The 19,219-nt window shown below is 44.5% G+C and overlaps 1 protein-coding gene across 4 annotated transcripts in view; it reads right to left on the reverse strand.

Moving 5' to 3' along the window:
* The window catches only part of LOC139226835 (protein kinase C alpha type), a 542,945-nt gene that overhangs the window by 39,784 nt on the left and 483,942 nt on the right, over window positions 1-19,219 (reverse strand). For 2 of the 4 annotated variants that reach the window (XM_070857892.1, XM_070857894.1), the window contains exon 16: window positions 10,286-10,423. In XM_070857892.1, the coding sequence (XP_070713993.1) occupies window positions 10,286-10,423 (138 nt within the window). Of the gene's footprint in view, window positions 1-10,282; window positions 10,424-19,219 lie in introns of all 4 variants that reach the window. The other 2 variants (XM_070857891.1, XM_070857893.1) reach the window with 1 other exon arrangement.

Here is a 19,219-nt window from a genome sequence, read left to right on the forward strand (position 1 = left end):
AATGGATTTGCAGGATCTTGCAGAGGCAGCGTTGGTGATACTTCTCCAGTATTTTGAGGTGCCTGGTGTACATAGTCCATGTCTCTGAGCCATATAGGAGGGTAGGTATCACTACTGCTGTGTAGATCATGAGCTTGGTGCCAGGTTTGAGGCCCTGGCCTTCAAACATTCTTCCTCAGGCGACTGAAGACTGCACTTGCGCACTGAAGGTGGTGTTGGACCTCGTCGTCAATGTCTACACTTAGTAGGCTCCCGAAGTATGGAAAATGATCTACGTTGTCCAAGGCTTTGCCATAGATTTTGATGACCGTGGTAGGGGGGACAGCGCTGTGTGTTGGGGGGTCGGATTGGTAGAGGACCTTTGTCTTACGGATGTTCAGTGTGAGGTCCATGCTGTTGTACGCTTCGGTGAAGATGTTACATAGAAACATAGAAAATAGGTGCAGGAGTAGGCCATTCAGCCCTTCTAGCCTGCACTGCCATTCAATGAGTTCATGGCTGAACATGAAACTTCAGTACCCCACTTCCTGCTTTCTCGCCATACCCCTTGATCCCCCGAGTAGTAAGGACTTCATCTCACCCCCTTTTGAATATATTTAGTGAATTGGCCTCAACAACTTTCTGTGGTAGAGAATTCCACAGGTTCACCACTCTCTGGGTGAAGAAGTTTCTCATCTCAGTCCTAAATGGTTTACCCCTTATCCTTAGATTGTGACCCCTGGTTCTGGACTTCCCCAACATTGGGAACATTCTTCCTGCATCTAACCTGTTTAAACCCGTCAGAATTTTAAACGTTTCTATGAGGTCCCCTCTCATTCTTCTGAACTCCAGTGAATACAAGCCCAGTTGATCCAGTCTTTCTTGATAGGTCAGTCCCACCATCCCGGGAATCAGTCTGGTGAATCTTCGCTGCACTCCCTCAATAGCAAGAATGTCCTTCCTCAAGTTAGGAGACCAGAACTGTACACAATACTCCAGGTGTGGCCTCACCAAGGCCCTGTACAACTGTAGCAACACCTCCCTGCCCCTGTATTCAAATCCCCTCGCTATGAAGGCCAACATGCCATTTGCTTTCTTAACCGCCTGCTGTACCTGCATGCCAACCTTCAATGACTGATGTACCATGACACCCAGGCCTCGTTGCACCTCCCCTTTTCCTAATCTGTCACCATTCAGATAATAGTCTGTCTCTCTGTTTTTACCACCAAAGTGGATAACCTCACATTTATCCACATTATACTTCATCTGCCATGCTTTTGCCCACTCACCTAACCTATCCAAGTCACTCTGCAGCCTCATAGCATCCTCCTCGCAGCTCACACTGCCACCCAACTTAGTGTCATCCGCAAATTTGGAGATACTACATTTAATCCCCTCGTCTAAATCATTAATGTACAATGTAAACAGCTGGGGCCCCAGCACAGAACCTTGTGGTACCCCACTAGTCACTGCCTGCCATTCTGAAAAGTACCCATTTACTCCTACTCTTTGCTTCCTGTCTGACAACCAGTTCTCAATCCACGTCAGCACACTACCCCCAATCCCATGTGCATTAACTTTGCACATTAATCTCTTGTGTGGGACCTTGTCGAAAGCCTTCTGAAAGTCCAAATATACCACATCAACTGGTTCTCCCTTGTCCACTTTACTGAAAACATCCTTAAAAAATTCCAGAAGATTTGTCAAGCATGATTTCCCTTTCACAAATCCATGCTGACTTGGACCTATCATGTCACCTTTTTCCAAATGCGCTGCTATGACATCCTTAATAATTGTTGACAATGGCTTGGAGTTCGGCTTCCGAGTGTGCGCAGACGCAGGCATCGTCTGCATACTGTAACTCGATGGGACGATCTTGGATCTGGCCTGGAGGTGGCAGAGATTGAACAGATTCCCGTTTGTCCTGTAATTTAGCTCCACTGCAGCGGGGAGCTTGCTGAGGGTGAGATGGGGCATTGCTGCAAGGAAGATCGAGAAGAGCGTTGGTGCGATGACAAAGCCTTGCTTGACCTCAGTCCGAATGTGGAATGGGTCTGTGATGGATCAGTTGGTCAGGATCACGGCTTGCATGTTATCGTGGAGCAGGCGGAGTATGGTGACAAACCTTTGAGGGCAACCGAATCTGAGGAGGACATTCCATAATTCCTCACGATTGACAGTGTCGAAGGCTTTTGCGAGGTCGAAGAAGGCCATGTACAAGGGTTGATGCTGTTGCCTGCCTTTCTCTTGTGTCTGCCGCATGGTAAAGATCATGTCCATTGTGCCCCTTAGTGGGCGGAATCCACACTGCGACTCTGGGAGGAGCTCTTCAGCCACAGGGAGAAGGCGATTGAAGAGGGTTCTTGCAATGACATTCCCGGTGGTCGACAGCAGGGCGATTCCTCTGTCTAAGGGAGTGAAGGGTTATGGGGAGCGGGCAGGGAAGTGGAGCTGAGCCCAAGATCAGATCAGCCATGATTTTATTGAATGGCGGAGCAGGCTCGAGGGGCCAAATGGCCTACTCCTGCTCCTATTTCTTATGTTCTTATGAATGTCATCCAGGTCTTGCTGCGTGCAGGCACGAACTGCTCCATTATCTGAGAAGTTTCAAATGCAACTGAACACTGCAATCATCAACGAACATCCCCACTTCTGACCTTGAGATGGAGGGAAGGTCATTGATGAAGCAGCTGAAGATGGTTGGGCCTAGGACACTGCCCTGAGAAACTCCTGCAGCGATGTCCTGGGGCTGGGATGTTCAGTTCAGATTGTGGGAATCTGGTAGCTGTGAGATGGGTTGCTGCACTTACAACTACTACATTTGTCTCCCTTATTATGATAGCAGAAAAAAACTGGGTGTATGATTCTACTGTTCGGATAAGGGAACCAGATTTAGTATTGGAATGAGGGAAGCTGACGTGTGAATGGCGATCTCCTGGAATCGGAGCTAAAGGAGGACCTGTCTAAAAGCAGCCTTAGTACAAGTCCAAGTCCAAATGCTTAGTTTCCTTTGCACTATCGAAAATGTAAGACTGCCAACATTTTTTTTTAGTATAGATGGAGCTTCAGTGATCATAGTAATACCCACCTGATTCTTCAGTAGTATTTGAATACTTACAACCCTAAACTCCTGAGTACTTGTATTTTGTTGCAATTTGAGCACACACACAAACACAAACGTTCTAGTGCAAACTCAGAACTCTTATTTTGCTGAACGTTAGTAAATGGAAAATAAAGCACACACACAATTGCGTTGTGATCTGAAACAAGATCACATTGTTGCCAAAATATTGTCACTCTTCTGAAAGGGTTAATGGAACAAAGCCTTCTTAAATGAAAAAAATAAGACTTACATGATGAGTGAAACCTGTCTTGTTTATGGTACTCTGTAAAATGAAAACTAACTTAAGATCTGGTAAAAAGCCACTGTTGACACATTGTACTATGTATCCATGCTTTGTTGTTGAAACTTTGAATATTCATCAAATACTAAAGTTACTAATTTCACTCATAGTGCTTAAAATTGGAAAGCATGTTGGCAAACGTTCTTATATTCCGACGGTAATGAAAAGCCATTGCAGGAAATGGTATTGGGCAAAGGAAGTCAGCCATCTGTGACTACTTGGACTGTTAAATCTAAAATCCAGACTGTTTTAAAATGTCCTTAAGTGTGGTTCGCTCTCCTCTCTTCCTTTGTCAGCCGTGGCTCAATGGGTAGCACTCTCACCTCGGAGTTCAAGTCCCACTCCAGAGACTTGAGCACAAAAATCTAGACTGACACTCCAGTGCAGTAGTAAAGGAGTGCTATCTTTCGGATGAGACGTTAAACCAAGGCCCCGTTTGCTCTCTCAGATGGACGTAAATGATCCCATGGCACTATTTTGAAGTGCAAGGGAATGCTCCCTGGTGTCCTGATCGATATTTATCCATCAACCAATATTACTAAAACATTGTCTGGTCATTATCACATTGCCGTTTGTGGGCCCTTGCTGTGCGCAAATTGGCTGCCACGTTTCCCACATTACAACAGTGACTGCATTTCAAAAAGTACTTCATTGGCTGTAAAACGTCCTGAGGTCGTGAAAGATGCTGTATTAATGCAAGTCTTTTTCTTTTTGCACCCTCCTTCCCGCAGTCCATATGCATTCCCTTGCAGAAATGGTAGAGGGGCCACCTGCTGTCAGGCTCCTGTATATGTGGTGCCTTGATGCCAGTTGGTCACTGGAAAGCGTGTACAAAAGCAACTTAGGATGACTGTCACTCAGATTTTCTCTGAGGGAACACAAAGCCGCAACAACATTTATGGTCTGGTCAAATTTTGAAATGGTTTCTTTGGATAATTGTAAAGGTTAGCAGGAGGACTGCATTTTAGGCTTTCCGTGCAATGCTATGTGAGCAAATTGCTGCCGTAAGTCTTTCTGTATAGTGTGTTAATATACCAATGTATTTCTTTCCTCACCAACTCTCCATTACACATTGACTTCTGCTAGCCATAGGTGTGAATGTGTGAAAATGTATAAGCAATAGAGACAGTGAAGTGAACAAAGGAATCATGGAAGGATAACTAAAAGAATGTCAGACTGCAAATATTACAACATCAGCACAAATAACAGACTTGCTCAAGGTCTTAGTTACTAGTCACGCCAGTAAAATTGTAACATTTACAAGCAATGGGTGAGAAAGCTCTTTGTGAGAAAAAGTTGCTATAACCACTTGCCCATATCTAATTGGGCAAGGAAGGCCAGGTATCGGCTCATGAGTGGACAAAGGGAAGGAGGGATCACAAAGGATAGGGTGAACTGAATGTCCCTCAATTGTATTACGTACTGAAAGTGTATAACCGTTGCGCCCCTACATTGTAACGGGGCTTGTCCGAGGGAAGTGGGCGCACTCTGAGGGAGAGCGTTCCTTTGTTCTGATAAGTCCCGGCCGGTGAAACAATTAATAAAGACTGCTTTGTTATAAGCTGCTTTGGTGTTCGCCTCAGTGTATTCGCTGAAACAGATTGAGGGAAAAAGAACCCGTATCAACATTGGCACCAGGTACTTTGCAGATGCTCACCCAGGCAGCCATTCGTTATGTATGATCATAGACTGGAAATGTTGGTAGGCTATTCATACATGAGGCATATTATAGCCAAACCCAATTCTGTCCTCTCACAAGGTCCACACATGCGGACTTTCCAGCAGGGGTCAATGGATAGCAATCAGGAGTTTGAAGCCTGGCTGATTAACCCTTCCTAGTTTAACCGTGCTCAGCACAATTGCAGTATCCAATTCCCATACTGGCTGCTATCATCAGCATAGACCCGAAATCAAACTTGAATACTGTGATCATCGTCGAAGCCATCAGGAAGCTTGATGCACCAATATCCTATGCCATCAAATTCTCATCTAATTACCTGGAGTGTTAATGCTGGGTAGAACATTCTTTAGTTTGTGTTAAATCACCGTGTCTTTCTACCAGTGCAGCTCAAGTGCTACAATCGCAATAAATAGGGGTAAAAGAATAATTTCACATTGAGAAATATAATCTTCTCTCTGAACGTTCAGCTGTTGCACAGAAAGACTACAATACAGTCTTCCTGGTAACTTTTACAATTATCTGAAGAAACCATTTCAAAATTAGATTTTTTTCCCCCTCAATTCAAGGCATTATTTTCCTCTCCTCTTAACACTCTGCCAATGCCTCATTTAAGCTAGGGAGCTCTCCCCAAACAAACCTTCATCTGACCATCTGAATATGCGTCAGCAGGATGGCGTAACCCTCCTTGTGGGAAAATGCCTAGCACTCACCCCTGATGGTGTAAGATCAGAAACTTGGTATGTGGAATACCATGGATATCCCCCACCCCGGACAACAGAGAGTATTCCTCCTGTATGTTAATAGTCACAGTGCTAGCAGAGGATTTATCTACTGTAAAAATTCTAATTGTTTTTAATCTGTAAACAACTTTCCTATTTAGATTGTTTATTTGACAAATGTAAAGTCACATAGGATACTCCCTACCATTTTAACCATTACATTGGTACACAAATGTGAGATCTGATACCAAATTATTTACTATTTTATATATCTGTATAAGATCACATTTCACATGCCTCCTTTCAAGGCTAAAAAGCCCAAGTTTCTTCCATCTTTTTTCATATTTCAGACCCAAATCTGTGGATCAGCCTTGTGGCTGTTCTTTGGATTGCTTCCAGCACCAAGAGTGCCTTCTTTATGTTTTGGAACACAGGCACAGTACTCGAGCAGTGTTCTGACAGGCCACTATACAGTTTGACCACGACTTTTTCTGACTTGCATTCTATTAATTTGGCTACATAGTTCACCCTTCTATTGGCTTTGTTGATTGCTGTTCTGCATTGGTTGGACATGGTAAGCATTAAATTTACTGAAACGCCTAGGTTTCTTTCAACTGGATCCTTAGTTATTTCAACACCAATACATGCATCATCCATTTTTCTTTCCTATGTGTCGTACTTTACACTTGGCACTATCTGTATTAAGTTCATCTGTTATGCCCACATAGATATTTTGCCCACATAATTCTGTAATTCCTGAGCTGGCTTCTCTGATTCCACCTCCCCATCTAGTTTATTTATGTAAATTAGTAACAGCAGTGGTTCCAATACGGATCCATGTGGCACCCAATCAGTACTTCTTCCCGCTCTGAAATGATTCGTCTAACAAGAACCCATTATTTTCTACCCTTCAGCTAGTTTCTTATTCATTCCCAAGATTTAACTTGAATCATCACAGTGTTGAGCTCAACTAATAGCCTTTAGTGTAGAACTTTGTCAGATGTCTTTTGGAAGTCTAGATAACATGGCGTTATTAGGTCTTCACCTCCAGAGTGATCAATGGAGGCAAAAACCTTACAATCATTTAATTAAGTACATTAGATGCTGCAATGGGGGAACTGTAGTGTGCTTCTGGATGGATGGACTGAGTTGGGCCAAATGACCTTCCTGATTGGCATTTGTTTTGTGGTCCTGATGGGAGAATTGCAGGCCCATGCAAAACTGTGTGCCGGAATCCCAACTAAAATGTTAATTATAGAAACATAGAAATTTACAGCACAGAAGGAGGCCATTTCGGCCTATCATGTCCCGCTGGCCGACAAAGAGCCACACGGCTCTTGATCAGCAGCCCTAAAGGTTACATATAAACCTATGAACAATGACGGAAAGGTATAGAGCACCCAGCCCAACCAGTCTGCCTCACACAACTGCGACACCCCTGATACTGAAAACATCTACACTCCACCCCAACCGGAGCCATGTGATCTCCTGGGAGAGGCAAAAACCAGATTAAAAACCCAGGCCAATTTATGGAGAAAAAAATCTGGGAAAATTCCTCTCCGACCCATCCAGGCGATCGAAACTAGTGCAGGAGATCACCCTGGCCGTATTCTATTCCCTGCAGTACTTACTATCATATCTGCGCCATCCAACAAAAGGTCATCCAGTCTAATCCCAATTACCAGCTCTAGGTCTGTAACCCTGCAGGTTACTGCACTTTAAGTGCCCATCCAACCATCTCTTAAAAGTGGTGAGGATTTCTGCATCCACCACTCTTCTAGGAAGCGAGTTCCAGATCCCCACAACCCTCTGCGTAAAGACGCCCCCCCCTCAAATCCCCTTTAAACCTTCCACTAACCACCTTAAAACTATGCCCCCTCGTAATAGACCCCTCTACCAATGGCAATAGACCCTTACTATCCACTATGTCCAGGCCCCTCAATATATTGTACACCTCAATGAGGTCTCAACCTCCTCTGTTCCAATGAGAACAAACCCAGCCTATCCAATCTGTCCTCATAACTAAGATTCTCCATTCCAGGCAGCATCCTAGTAAATCTTCTCTGCACCCTCTCTAGTACAATCATGTCCTTCCTATAATACGGCAACCAGAACTGCACGCAATATTCCAGCTGTGGCCTAACCAAAGTATTATATAATTTAAGCATAACCTCACTGCTCTTATATTATAAATAGTTATCCTGCCTACGGCGAGGTGCGTCATTATTGTCCTCTTGGGCTTCCACTATTTGCTATTGAATTATAAAGTGAAAAAAAACACCTCTCAGTGAAAAATACAGTACTTTCACCTGTAGTAAAGGTACAGCCACGATGCATAAAGTCAGTCTCAGTTACATGTTTAGAGTTTCATCTGTATTTAAGAAATTTAAATATATTCTGCCCAACTTTTTTAGGGCTAGTGTTTCCTCTCAAATCACCTATTTACCATCCAGTTACTGCCCAGAAATACAAGTTTTGTCAAAAAAAAAACACATTTACTACCCAGATACTGCCCGGCGGTAAATTCCAGTCATTACCGCCGGGCGGTATTCGAAACTGTCCACTCATATATTGCCGCCCAAAATGGAAGTTTCATCATTAAGATCCACTTGCCACCGGACCTTAGTACCGTCCTGAAAAAGCAGGTCTTACTGGATCTTAAGTGGACAGTATGGACACAGATCAGACATGTTTGTTTGATATTACACAGATCTTTATAGTTATTCACACTTTGATGAATTTTTTAATGGATTGTAGTATTTTTTAGTGTTAGGCAATAATATAAATGGTCTAATAAAGCCTTATTTATTCCTTTAGTCTCACCCACCCTCCCTGCTCAGTCTCTCCCCTCCCCCTCCCCCCCACCCCCGTCTCTCTCCCCTCCCCTAGTCTCTCTTTTTCTCTCTCTCTCGGCCCCCCCCCAGTCTGTCTCACCCCTTATAGTGATCTCACCTCTCCCACAGCGATCTCACTCTCTTCCCCCTGACCCCCCCCACCCCCCATCTCCCTTTCTCTTGCCCCCACCCTCCGCACCCCACAGTGATCTCTTGCACCCCTTCGCTGCCGCCGACATGGAGCTGCCGAAAACCGCGGGAGTGCACACCAGCGGCATTCCCGCGGTTGAAAAAGATGCAACCGCCGGAACACCGCTAAGGATCGGACGGGGGCGATTTAAAAGGAAAATCCAGTCTTTAATAGTTCCTTAATTGTTTTCAAGAACTATTCTCTGTATCACTTGCCAGTCTTCCGTGCAGACCACAAGATGGTAGCCTGCTCCGAGGCTTATGCCAGTGCTTTAGCTGAGGCACGAGAGAGTGAAGCAGGTTGATTTGCTCTTCAGTTTTCCCTTTCCCTGTGGGAAAACTGCTTCATCGCCCACTTGACTGCATGCCACAGTTATCAGCACTGCCATGGCATCCTGTCATTCTGTGGGACCTCACTGGAATACAGCATCATGCTTAGGTCACCACTCGGATCTTTTTTTAAAGAGAAACTTAGCTGTATAGTAACTGCACAAAAGGTGGTATGCTTATAAAATGAAACCTAATAGCCTGTTGGAACTCTGGAAATAATCAGGATTATCTCATTCAACAAAGCTGATGACAGAATACTTTCTTGCAGGAGCAGAGATACATATTTTTTTCATTCATGGGATGTGAGCGTTTATTGCCCATCCCTAATTGTCTTCGAGAAGGTGGTGGTGAGCCACCTTATTCAACTGAGTGGCTTGCTGGGCCATTTCAGAGTCAACCACATTGCTGTGGGTCTGGAGTCACATGTTTAGACTGACAGATTTCCTTCCCTAAAGGACATTAGTGAACCAGATGGGTTTTTATGACAATCTGGTAGTTTCATGGTCACCATTACTGATACTAGCTTTTTATTGCAGATTTATTTAATTTAATTTAAATTCCCCAGCTGCCTTGGTGGGATTTGAACTCAAGTCTCTGGATCATTAGTCCAGGCCTCTGGATTACGAGTCTAGTAACATAACCACCCGTCAGCAGTCTGTCTGATATGTGTCAAGAACACTTGACTCTCCTCACTGTTCGGTGAAGAGCTTGGCTTTCTCTATTTTCTAAACCGTGATATTCACGTATAACAAACAATTTGCCTCTGGCAAGAACATAATTTCGATATACTGGATGCACACATGACAGTGATGAGCCTTTCCCATCAGTCCTTCAGGCTATTTGGTAATAATCACTAAGTTACATTTTCATGGTTATTTGTTTTTCTATAACTCCAATAGACTCCTTAAAAGGAAGTGACTTTCTGGACAAAATTTTAGTTCAAAACCCTTAGAAAATGTAGTACCTGTACTGTAAATGCATGCTTGAAGCATTATACTTACAATGTTTTAAAACTCTGCTGTCTCAGCCCAGCTATCTGTTTAATAGAAGTGTGATATCAATCTGAACTCAGCTGCTTCTGCATTTGCACATAACCTAGTTTTCCTACACATGACAACAATGGTGTATGCATTTTGGCACACTCACTACTTTTGGCTTGAATGGAGGCTGTATCTCCCTTTGTTCCAGTTTCTCCCAGTCAATTCTTCGGAAGAAAGCATGATCCCGGATATCTCTCTCTCCCTCAGCTCCACAGCCAAGACGCTTTGCTGGATGTTTTGTCATTAGCTGTGAAACAAAAATATAAAAAAAAAAGATAAAATAGATCACGTCATCAAATATCTTGCAAGGGGTAAGAGTTTCTCAGAAGTGCTGAGTTGTCTTTCTTGTGAACTAAAAAGCTCAAGGAAAAATCCATAAATCCTGTTTAATAGGCCATTTCTAAAGCAACTATTTTGCCAAAAGTTTAACACAAGCAGCTCCTATTAGGCCACAGCTGGAGTACTGCGTACAGTTCTGGTCACCACATTACAGGAAAAATGTGATTGCACTAGTGAGGGTACAGAGGTGATTTACGAGGATATTGTCAGGACTGAATAATTTTTGCTATGAGGAAAGATTGGATAGGCTGGGGTTTTCTTTGGAACAGAGGAGGCTGAGGGGAAACAATTGAGGAGTATAAAATTATGAGGAGCCGAGATAGAGTGGATAGGAAGGACCTATTTCCCCTTGCAGAGACGTCAATAACCCGGGGCGTAGATTTAAAGTAACTGGTAGAAGGATTAGAGTGGAGTTGAGGAGAACTCTTTTCACCCAGAGGGTGGTGGGGGTCTGGAACTCACTGCCTGAAAGAGTGGTAGAGGCAGAAACTCTCACCACATTTAAAAAGTACTTGGATATGCACCTGAAGTGTTGTAACCTACAGGGCTAGGGACAATGAGCTGGAAACTGGGATTAGGCTGGATAGCTCTTTTTCGGCCAGCACAGACACAATTCTATAGAAAATAGGTGCAGGAGTAGGCTATTCGGCCCTTCGAGCCTGCACCACCATTCAATAAGATCATGGCTGATCATTCACCTCAGTACCCCTTTCCTGCTTTCTCTCCATACCCCTTGATCCCTTTAGCCGTAAGGGCCATATCTAACTCCCTCTTGAATATATCCAATGAACTGGCATCCCCAACTGTCTGCGGTAGGGAATTCCACAGGTTAACAACTCTGAGTGAAGAAGTTTCTCCTCATCTCAGTCCTAAATGGCCTACCCCTTATCCTTAGACTGTGTCCCCTGGTTCTGGACTTCCCCAACATCGGGAACATTCTTCCTGCATCTAACCTGTCCAGTCCCTTCAGAATTTTATATGTTTCTATGAGATCTCCCCTCATTCTTCTAAACTCCAGTGAATACAAGCCCAGTCGATTCAGTCTCTCCTCATATGTCAGTCCTGCCATCCCGGGAATCAGTCTGGTGAACCTTCGCTGCGCTCCCTCAATAGCAAGAATGTCATTCCTCAGATTAGGAGACCAAAACCGAACACAATATTCCAGGTGAGGCCTCATCAAGGCCCTGTACAACTGCAGTAAGACCGCCCTGCTCCTATATTCAAATCCCCAAGCTATGAAGGCCAACATAACATTTGCCTTCTTCACAGCCTGCTGTACCTGCATGCCAACTTTCAATGACTGATGTACTATGACATAAGAACATAAGAATTAGGAACAGGAATAGGCCATCTAGCCCCTCGAGCCTGCTCCGCCATTCAACAAGATCATGGCTGATCTGGCCATGGACTCAGCTCCACTTACCTGCCCGCTCCCCATAACCCTTAATAATTCCCTTATTGGTTAAAAATCTATCTATCTGTGATTTGAATACATTCAATGAGCTAGTTTCAACTGCTTCCTTGGGCAGAGAATTCCACAGATTCACAACCCTCTGGGAGAAGAAATTCCTTCTCAACTTGGTTTTAAATTGGCTCCCCTGTATTTTGAGGCTGTGCCCCCTAGTTCTAGTCTCCCCGACCAGTGGAAACAGCCTCTCTGCCTCTATCTTGTCTATCCCTTTCATTATTTTAAATGTTTCTATAAGATCACCCCTCATCCTTCTGAACGAGTAATGACCCAGTCTACTCAATCTATCATCATAAGGTAACCCCCTCATCTCTGGAATCAGCCTAGTAAATCGTCTCTGTACACCCTCCAAAGCCAGTATATCCTTCCTTAAGTAAGGTGACCAAAACTGCACGCAGTACTCCAGGTGCGGCCTCACCAATAACCTATACAGTTGCAGAAGGACCTCCCTGCTTTTGTACTCCATCCCTCTCGCAATGAAGGCCAACATTCCATTCGCCTTCCTGATTACCTGCTGCACCTGCAAACTAACTTTTTGGGATTCATGCACAAGGACCCCCAGGTCCCTCTGCACCGCAGCATGTTGTAATTTCTCCCCATTCAAATAATACTCCCTTTTACTGTTTTTTTTCCCCAAGGTGGATGACCTCACATTTTCCGACATTGTATTCCATCTGCCAAACCTTAGCCCATTCACTTAACCTATCTAAATCTCTTTGCAGCCTCTCTGTCTTCTACACAACCCGCTTTCCCACTAATCTTTGTGTCATCTGCAAATTTTGTTACACTACACTCTGTCCCCTCTTCCAGGTCATCTATGTATATTGTAAATAGTTGTGGTCCCAGCACTGATCCCTGTGGCACATCACTAACCACCGAATCCCAACCGGAAAAGGACCCATTTATCCCAGGTCCCGTTGCACCTCCCCTTTTCCTAATCTGCCGCCATTCAGATAATATTCTGCCTTCGTGTTTTTGCCCCCAAAGTGGATAACCTCACACTTATTCATATTATACTGCATCTGCCATGCATTTGCCCACTCACCTAACAAGTCCAAGTCACCCTGCAGCCTCTTAGCATCCTCCTCACAGCTCACACCGCCATCCAGCTTAGTGTTATCTGCAAACTTGGAGATATTACACTCAATTCCTTCATCTAAATCATCAATGCATATTGTAAATAGCTGGGGTCCCAGCACTGAGCTCTGCGGCACCCCACTAGTCACTTCCTGCCATTCTGAAAAGAACCCGTTTATCCCGACTCTCTGCTTCCTGTCTGCCAAACAGTTCTCTATCCACGTCAGTACATTACCCCCAATACCATGTGCTTTGATTTTTGCACAACAATCTCTTGTGTGGGATCTTGTCAAAAGCCTTTTAAAAGTCCAAATATACCACATCTACTGGTTCTCCCTTGTCCAATCTGCAAGTTACATCCTCAAAAAATTCCAGAAGATTTGTAAAGCATGATTTCCCTTTCATAAATCCATGCTGACTTGGACCGATCCTGTCACTGCTTTCCAAATGCTGCTATTTCATCTTTAATAATTGATTCCAACATTTTCCCCACTACTGATGTCAGGCTAACCGGTCTATAATTACCCGTTTTCTCTCTCCCTCCCGCTTTAAAAAGTGGTGTTACATTAGCTACCTTCCAGTCCATAGGAACTGATCCAGAGTCGATGGACTGTTAGAAAATGATCACCAATGCATCCACTATTTCTAGGGCCACTTCCTTAAGTACTCTGGGATGCAGACTATCAGACCCCGGGGATTTATCGGCCTTCAATCCCATCAATTTGCCCAACACAATTTCCCTCGTAATAAGGATTTCCTTCAGTTCTTCCTTCTCACTAGACCCTCGGTCCCCAGTATTTCCAGAAGGTTATTTGTGTCTTTCTTCGTGAAGACAGAACCAAAGTATTTGTTCAACTGGTCTGCCATTTCTTTGTTCCACATTATAAATTCACCTGAATCTGACTGCAAGGGACCTACGTTTGTCTTCACTCATCTATGATTGACTTCTATTATGATTGATGTACCATATTTGCATATATTGGATAAAAATTACACTTCTCACTCAATCATTCGGAGGAAACATTCTAGTTTTGCTAAATTTTCTGAGGCTCATCACCGCTGGCAGAAATAAACATGAACTCTTGTGTTACTTTCCAATCCTTGCGATTAAAGATTTATTGGAGCATTTGAATGCTTTTGCCAATTGATTCAGGGATTCCAGCCAGCAAAGAATATTAATACTAAAAACTGATATGACTTGATGTATTGTTAAGGGCTGTATTTTTGTTTGCTCTCATCATTATGCTAGTCCTTAATCAGCGAGAGTATGTGACCAATCTTAACTAATCTTGCTTTGATTAGCACAATATTCCCAAACCGTGATGAGCCATTGGGCTAGAGTTTCCTCTCAAATCGCCCATTTACCGCCCAGTTACCGTCCAGAAATACAAGTTTCGTCGAAAAAAAACACAGATAACGCTTGGCGGTAAATTCCACAGTCATTATCGCTGGACGGTATTCGATACTATCTGCCCATATATTACCGCCCAAAATGTAAGTTTCATCATTTAACATTCGTTTACCACTGGACCTTAATACCGTCCTGAAAGTCTTACTGGATGTTAAGTGGATCTTAAGTGGGCAGTATGGACACAGATCTGACAGGTTTGTTTGATATTACACAGATCTTTATAGTTCTCCACAGTTTGATGTATTTTTAAATGGATTGTAGTATTTTCTAGTGTTAGGCAATAATATAAATGGTCTAATAAAGCCTTATTTACGCCTTTAGTCTTTCTCACTCACTAGTCTTACTCACATTAGTCTTCCCCCTTCCCCCCCAGTCTCTCTCCTGCCCCCCCCCTGTCTCCTGCCCACCTCCCCATTCTCTCTCCTGCCCCCACCCCAGTCTCTCTCCTGCCTCCTCCCCCAGTCTCTCTCCTGCCCCCTCCCCCAGTCTCTCTCCTGCCCCCTCCCCCAGTCTCTCTCCTGCCCCCTCCCCCAGTCTCTCTCCTGCCCCCACCCCAGTCTCTCTCCTGCCTCCTCCCCAGTCTCTCTCCTGCCCCCTCCCCCAGTCTCTCTCCTGCCCCCTCCCCCAGTCTCTCTCCTGCCCCCACCCCAGTCTCTCTCTTGCCTCCTCCACCAGTCTCCCTCCTGCCCCCCCCCAGTCTCCCTCCTGCCCCCACCCCACCCAGTCTCTCTCCTCCCCTGCCCCCCACACAGCGATCTCACTCTCTCCCCCCCGCCCCCCACAGCGATCTCATTTTCTCATCCGCACCCCCCCCTCCCCCCCCACACAGTGATCTCACTCTCTCCTCCCCCCGCCCACAGCGATCTCATTCCTCCCCCCCGCCCCCCACAGCGATCTCATTTTCTCATCCCCCCCCCCCACACAGTGATCTCACTCTCTCCTCCCCCCGCCCACAGCGATCTCACTCTCTCCCCCCCCCGCCCACAGCGATCTCATTCCTCCCCCCCGCCCCCTACAGCGATCTCATTTTCTCATCCCCCCCCCCCACACAGCGATCTCACTTCCCCCATCCACCCCCAACGATCTCATTCCTCCCCACCCCCCCTCCCAGCGATCTCAGGCCAGCAGTCTCTGGCCGCTCGTCGGTGCCTCTGGGTGCGAGGGGGAAGTTTGACAGCCGCGCGCACCGGCGGCATCTGGCGGTTGAAAAAGACGCAACCGCTGGAGCCCCACTAAGGATGTGGGGAGAGATTTAAAAGATAAATCCAGCCCATTATTTCTTGTAGGCCCTAAGCTCTGGAATTCCTTGTCTTCCTTTAAGACACTCCTTAAAATCTATCTCTTTGACCAAGTTTTTGGTCATCTGTCCTAATGTCTCCCTCTTTGGCTCGGTATCAATTTTTGTCTGATTATGTTCTTGTCAAGCATTTGGGGACTTCTTACTATGGAAAAGGTGCTATATAAATCCAAGTTGTTGTTGCTCTCGTTGGTGCAACATGCCTAGGCTTGTAGTGAGCCATTACCACTTCTGTGTTTCCCCAGCAGAAAATGGCATTGTGAGTAGGATTCAGGTAACATCAGTGAAAAATTAGGTTCAAATTCAACTCAATGTACCTATCTCAAAACAAATCCATGTGCATTAAAAAAGCCACTTGTTCTAGTTGAACAGCTGGTGTTCTAGTATTTCATTGCAGCTCAGTAATGTGGGAATATTGTTTGCGAGCAGCACTAAGCTGAGCTGCTTACTGAGCTCACCAGGATAGTTGTTGTATGATTTTGGCTGATTTGAAAGTTCCTTTTCCAATTCTTAAACTGCATTGCAACAGGATGTCAACATCAGCAACACCATGAAATGCAGTTTCAAAGAATCCCCATCATGACTATTTCTCCCCTCCTAACCTAAATTAAAAACAAGTATTGTTTGAACAGTGAGGATCAATGAATAACATCGGGAAAATTTGTTTTGAGTAACTGCTGAAGCCAGTAAGTGTGGAAACTATGATTAATATATCAGCATAATGAGTATCAGTAGAGACAGAGCCATTAGTTGTGGATGATTTAGCTTCCAAATGTGCTTGTGTTATTTCAGTTCTTTCACACTTCCAGGCAAAGTAACACTTCCTATCATTTCCTCTGACGAGTCTGTTTAAGCAAAGATACTCCAAAATCTTTGACAAAAAGCCAAAAATTAAAATAAAAAGGTTCATTAATGATTTTTTTCAAGTTTAAAAAAAAAAGATCATTTTCATTATAGTGACTCCAACATTAATTACGTCATCAAGTTGCAGAATTTGACAAATAAAAGGTTTCCAAACACATGCCTTTAAATTACACGGTGTGGATAACATGAGAATACAGTACTTCACTTGTTTGTCTGAAATTTATTTGCCTACTACTTAAATGGAGGAGTTAACCTGCTTTAAGAAATGGATTAATACCTCTGTTAAAATAGTGGACAAAGGGATTTCAGATGATGCATTCAGCATTATTGTATTGTTACTGCATAATGTCATTTCAAGGTCACTGTTTTTCAAAGGCAGTGCCTTTTTAAAGGATAATATCACAAGCTTCTGAAATCACAATCTGAACCTTGCATTTTCAAGCTTTGCATCTGCCTTTATCCAGCAGAGTGGAGCTGTAACCAACGTAATCATTTAAAGTGCTCCAAATTACAATTTTGCACAATGTGATCAGGCAATACATTTTGTATTTTCCCGTCTACATAATTGTCCAAGCAGCTAAGAAAGCACTGAATGAATGTCAGGCAGGCACATTAATTTCTTCTCCAACCAAATAGGTCGCTGCAGTGTTACCTGGCGGAGGGGATGTGACATACCATCATTACCTTGCTGATGCCAGAGTACAGGCACCTTGGCCTTGATATTAACCCCCCCCTTCCCCACCCTCATGACGGGCGGGAGAAATTTAAAAAATAGGGAATGTTTCTCCAACCCGCCGCGTACGGGCCTACTGACATTTTTACTGTGGCGGGTAGCATGCCGTAAGGTGGGAAACTTCATGAACATATTTAAATCAGGCTCCTACAGTGCTATTGGGAGCCTGATTTAAATTTAAAAGTTATTGGCAGGGTTTCTCGGGGCTCGGGAAACACAGCAGTAAAAGGGAGGCGGGAGCTGCCGGCCCCACAAGGTGAATGACTTTTCCAGCACTCCTTGTGGGCCAGGAGGAACAGCACTGCTTCCCCTGTCCCCTCAAGTAAGCCTTTGGCCTCCCCTCTGCTGATTGCCACGATCAGCAACCTCGCCCTCCTACCTGATCTCTGGCTCCCTCCTTCCCGATTGCCTCTCTCTTCCTGCAGTCCCCCGCCCCCCCCAACCAGGCCCCGATCTCTCGCTTGCTTCCTCCCGATTCCCACTCACTCTCCCCCCCACCCCACCCCCCAACCAAGCCCTGATCTCTCCCTCCCGATTCCCACTCTTCCCCCACCCACCAAGTCCCCATATCTTTCTCCCTCCCAGTTGCCGGGGACCATCCCCATGGGTCCCTGGCTGTGACCTCTCTCCACTTCTTTTCCCGCCCAGTAGCTGGCCCACCTGTCAATGTGGCCGGTTGCCAGGTGGGAAATGGAAGGAAAAAATTATGAAGTCCAGCCGTTAAATGAATCATCAGGACCTGCGTGTCCCTAGCCTTGCTGGATTTTCTCTGCGTTGCCCCACACTCTCCCTGTAAATATTGGGACCCTTGTGTTGAATCTATACACATAACATTTCCATCAAAACCATGGAATAGGGATGGAATAAAGGAGGAGATTGAGAACTCGTCCTAACCATCAATCAATTGTTGTCCTTAGGGGAGAAAGGAAGCCAATATATTGTCACTGGTGCAGACAAGTATTTCTTGTGACACTAATTGCTACATTCATATCCAGGACTAACCACAAGACCAATCACAACATTATCACTTAAGGGGGAGTGACTGAGTGTGCATGAGAGGGGAAAAGACTGGAGGTCAAATAAGTGCATGATAAAGTAGCATAATGTGGGATAATTCAATTTCAGGGATGCCAAGAAAGTGCAAATTTGTGAATTTATGTGCAGATGGCGCTTTAAGATTTGGAGGAAGGAATGGTGTATGGGAATTATCTGGCACTTCAAGCTGATTGATCTGAGGAGTTGGAATTCACACATGGTAAACCTGAGAGCAGCGTATGACTGATGGTTTGATTAAAGATCTCCTTCAAGTGAACACAAGAAATAGAAGCAGGATTGTCCATTCAGCCCCGCGAGCCTACTCCGCCATTCAGTAAGATCATGGCTGATCTTTGACCTCAACTCCGCTTTCCCCCTCTATCCCCATATCCCTCGATTCCCTTAATATCCAAAAATCTATCGATCTCTGTCTTAAATATATTCAATGACTGAGCATCCAAGGTCCCTGGTGTAGAGAATTCCAAAGATTCACAACTCTCCGAGTGAAGATATTTCTCCTCATCTCAGTCCCAAATGGCCCCCTGAAACTGTGATCCCCTAGTTTTAACTCCCCAGTCAGGGGAAACATCCTTCGTTCTTTGACTTGGGGACCATTTTTTCCTTACACTATTGTGAAACACCTTGGGACATTTTTCCACATAAAAGGCATTGCAAGTTGTTGTTATATCTTGCACTGCAGCTGAACTAAAGTTAATTAGGATCAGCTAAAGGAGCAAGGAAATTAGAATTTTTGTTAAAATTATGTTGCCGTAAAAACAAACAACTTCCATTTTAAATATATTCAGTAAAATTTCATTA

This window comes from Pristiophorus japonicus, chromosome 16 (assembly GCF_044704955.1).
Source record: "Pristiophorus japonicus isolate sPriJap1 chromosome 16, sPriJap1.hap1, whole genome shotgun sequence".
Lineage (NCBI taxonomy): Eukaryota > Metazoa > Chordata > Chondrichthyes > Pristiophoridae > Pristiophorus > Pristiophorus japonicus.